The 2,763-nt window shown below is 53.6% G+C and overlaps 1 protein-coding gene across 1 annotated transcript in view; it reads right to left on the bottom strand.

Annotated features, from left to right (window-relative positions):
- Positions 1-1,075: 1,075 nt before the first annotated feature.
- LOC114056596 (phosphatidylethanolamine-binding protein 1-like) overlaps positions 1,076-2,763 on the bottom strand; it is a 2,934-nt gene continuing 1,246 nt past the window's right edge. Inside the window, exons 3-4 of the mRNA XM_027881909.1 lie at positions 2,193-2,293; positions 1,076-1,893 (exon numbers count right to left, since the gene is read on the bottom strand). Of these exons, the coding sequence (XP_027737710.1) occupies positions 1,676-1,893; positions 2,193-2,293 (319 nt within the window). The 3' untranslated portion in view covers positions 1,076-1,675. The remainder of the gene's footprint in view (positions 1,894-2,192; positions 2,294-2,763) is intronic.

The following is a 2,763-nucleotide window of genomic DNA, read 5'->3' as shown; positions in this document are numbered from 1 at the left end:
AAAAAAAAAACAACTACAAAAAAAAAAAGGACAAAAAAACCAACAAAACAACAAAAACATTTTTCAGGTTCCAGGGAAGAGCATGAATAACTGTCAGAGCTTTTAATTATATTTGTAAATAAAAGTGTTCATCACAATGCCTGGCTGTGTCATTGTGGGAGGGGCGGCTCGTGGCCCAGCACAGGTGCAGGGTGGGGATGGGGAGGTGTCCCATTCCACAGGTGTCCCATTCCACAGGTGTCCCTCAGCCTGGGGCTGCATGAACCTCAGGGCTCCATTCCAAACTCGTTTTCCTGACAGTGGAAGTTATTTGGGTAATGCATTGTGGCTTGTTTATGTCCTGCTTCCAGCATGAGCAGTGCCGGGATGGATCAGCCGGTGTGAGCACTGCTCCAGCCTTAGTCCTGTGGGCCTTAGTCTGGAGTAGCTGGGGACGTTTTCCTGAAAAACCATCAGTCCTGCTGAAATGTTTTAATGGCTGAGCTGAAAAACTGCCCTGGGGCAGACACCACCCACCTTCTGGAGTTAGAGAGTCCCCAGTTTTCCCAGGGACACTGATTCCTGTTTGTCAGACCATGTCAGTGCAGACCTTAAAAACAGCAGCTTGAAAAAGCGGGGAGGCTCCTGGATCCATAAAGTTGAATGGCAGTGGCTTCACCTTTTCTATGTTTTATAGCTGGACCAAAGGCTCATTTCTGCTCTGAGCACTCAGGACACACCCCCAGTCCTCAGTGCAAAGCTGCTGGAGGAGCAGGAAACACCTGGGACCTGCAGCTTGGCTGGGAAGTGGCTTCAGGTCAGTAAAGCTGGTCACAGCCAAACTGCTGTCAGGGTTCAGATCGGGAGGTCCTGCAGAGGGAAGGGGCCTCCACAGAGCCAGGGGATCCTTGGGACAGGGATTAAAGGCAGGTAAAGATGGAAAGATGTGACTGCTTTGAACTGTGTCACTCCAGCCATCAGCACGTTCCAGGAGTGGAGAGCCCCTGGCACAGGGTCCAGCCCTGCTCCTGACCATCCAGCTGCTCCCCTGAGTGCTTCCCTCATCCCCCAAGAAGACAACCAAGCACACCACACACCTTGTTAAGGTTTTAATTGCACTGTGAGCAAAGAGCACGGTAACATCAGGTCACCACAGGACTGAACAAAAGAAAAGTGGTCTCAGTTTTGAGTGACAGCAGAGAACAGAAGAAGTGCTGTAGACCAGCTCCTGCCTCCCCCTCGAGCTGCACCTTCACTACTGGAGCAGTGATGTGGAGGCACTGGCCAAAGATTGAGGGGGAAAAAAAAACAAAAAAAAGAGGGAGGAGGGAAAGTCTCCCTTACACTGCCCTCTCCTCTCCTGGAAGAGGGAGTCTCCACAGCCAGCACTAGCCCAGAAGTGGTTCTGCACCCACACCCCTGACATCTAAAGCTATCCCAGGACAGCAGAGACACCCTGAATTGACACTAATTCACAAAGGCATTTGTTTCCCTTAAGCAGGTCAGTTTGGAGGGAGTGGCTGACAGCTGTCAACAGCTCTAGCTAGGATCACCTGTGCCACGGGAATCAGCACAGGCCCAGACACGCGGACACAGAGCAGGGACAGTGACGGCGTTCCAGCTCAGGACGCTTGGGTTCAACTCGCTAATCAAACAAAACTACAGCGCCGTGCCCGAGCCGCGGGTGCTGCACACCCTACTTCCCCGACAGCTGCTCGTAGAGCTTGGGCACGTAGTCGTCCCACTCCGCCTGGTAGCAGGTGCCCGCCACCGGCGCCCCCAGCCCGTACTTGCTGCGGAAAGCGGCCACCTTGAACTTGCCTCGCTTGTCCCCGGAGCGGTTGGACAGGACGGGCTCGTTGCAGGCGAGCTGCTTGGGCTGCTCGTACACCAGCCACACGTAACGGTGCAGCCCTGCGGGGAGGGACAGCGTTACCACACCGGGCACACGCAACGCCAGGTCTGAGGTGTGCTCTGAAGTGACCCCTGGAGGTGCCCGCGTGCTCCAGGGTCGGAAGGCTGAGGATGATGGAGCTTAAGGCAGCTTAGAGAAGATGCACTAGATATGCTCAGTACGTGCTTGTGCTGGCTGTGGCTTTGCGCAGCCACGGGCCATCCTGCACGGATCGTTTCCTGCTGGCTTCCCCCCACCCTTGTGCACCATGTTCGATCCGTGTAGCACTGCTTGGGAACTGCTGCAGGCAGGTACCAACCTGTTCCCTTGGGAGGCCCGGAGCCAACATAATCCGACATCACGGTCCCACTGCCCACATTGTTGCCTTTCATGTTGGTAACCAGGAAATGATGCCATTCCCTGAAAAGAGAAGGCAAAGAACAATCAGATTATGGCACAGTCCCTTTATCACTCCAAGCTGCTGCTTTTTCCATAAGGTTGTCAGTGAAAGATAAGCAAACACCTGATTCCTGGATTGCCAAGCACAAAGAGCAGCAGTCCCACTGCTTCTTTGGGATGTACAACCTGCCAAAACCAGCTCCATCAGCCTGCCTTGTGGCCATGGGAAAACCAAAGCGTGACCCCCAAGAGTGGATGTTCCACAAGCTTCTAAGCTGACTTGAGAGAAGTGAACTGGTCCCAGGTTTAAGACTCCAACACAAACAAGCCTAACTCCAACTCACACATGGCCAAATTAGAGCAAGCAGCAGATACTGTGCTGTTCCAGCTGCAACAGACCTCTGAACACTGCTGGAAGAAGCAGCTGCTCCTCCCCGTGCTGTCCCTGGCTCAAGGAAAGATGCAAGGACACCATTTATATGCCAAGCCAC

Source organism: Empidonax traillii, unplaced genomic scaffold (genome assembly GCF_003031625.1).
Source record: "Empidonax traillii isolate 1590-97213 ecotype Southwest subspecies unplaced genomic scaffold, ASM303162v1 scaffold99:size1466351, whole genome shotgun sequence".
NCBI classification, from domain to species: domain Eukaryota; kingdom Metazoa; phylum Chordata; class Aves; order Passeriformes; family Tyrannidae; genus Empidonax; species Empidonax traillii.
Note: the sequence above shows the minus strand (reverse complement) of the source record. Positions and strands in the feature narration are given on the sequence as shown.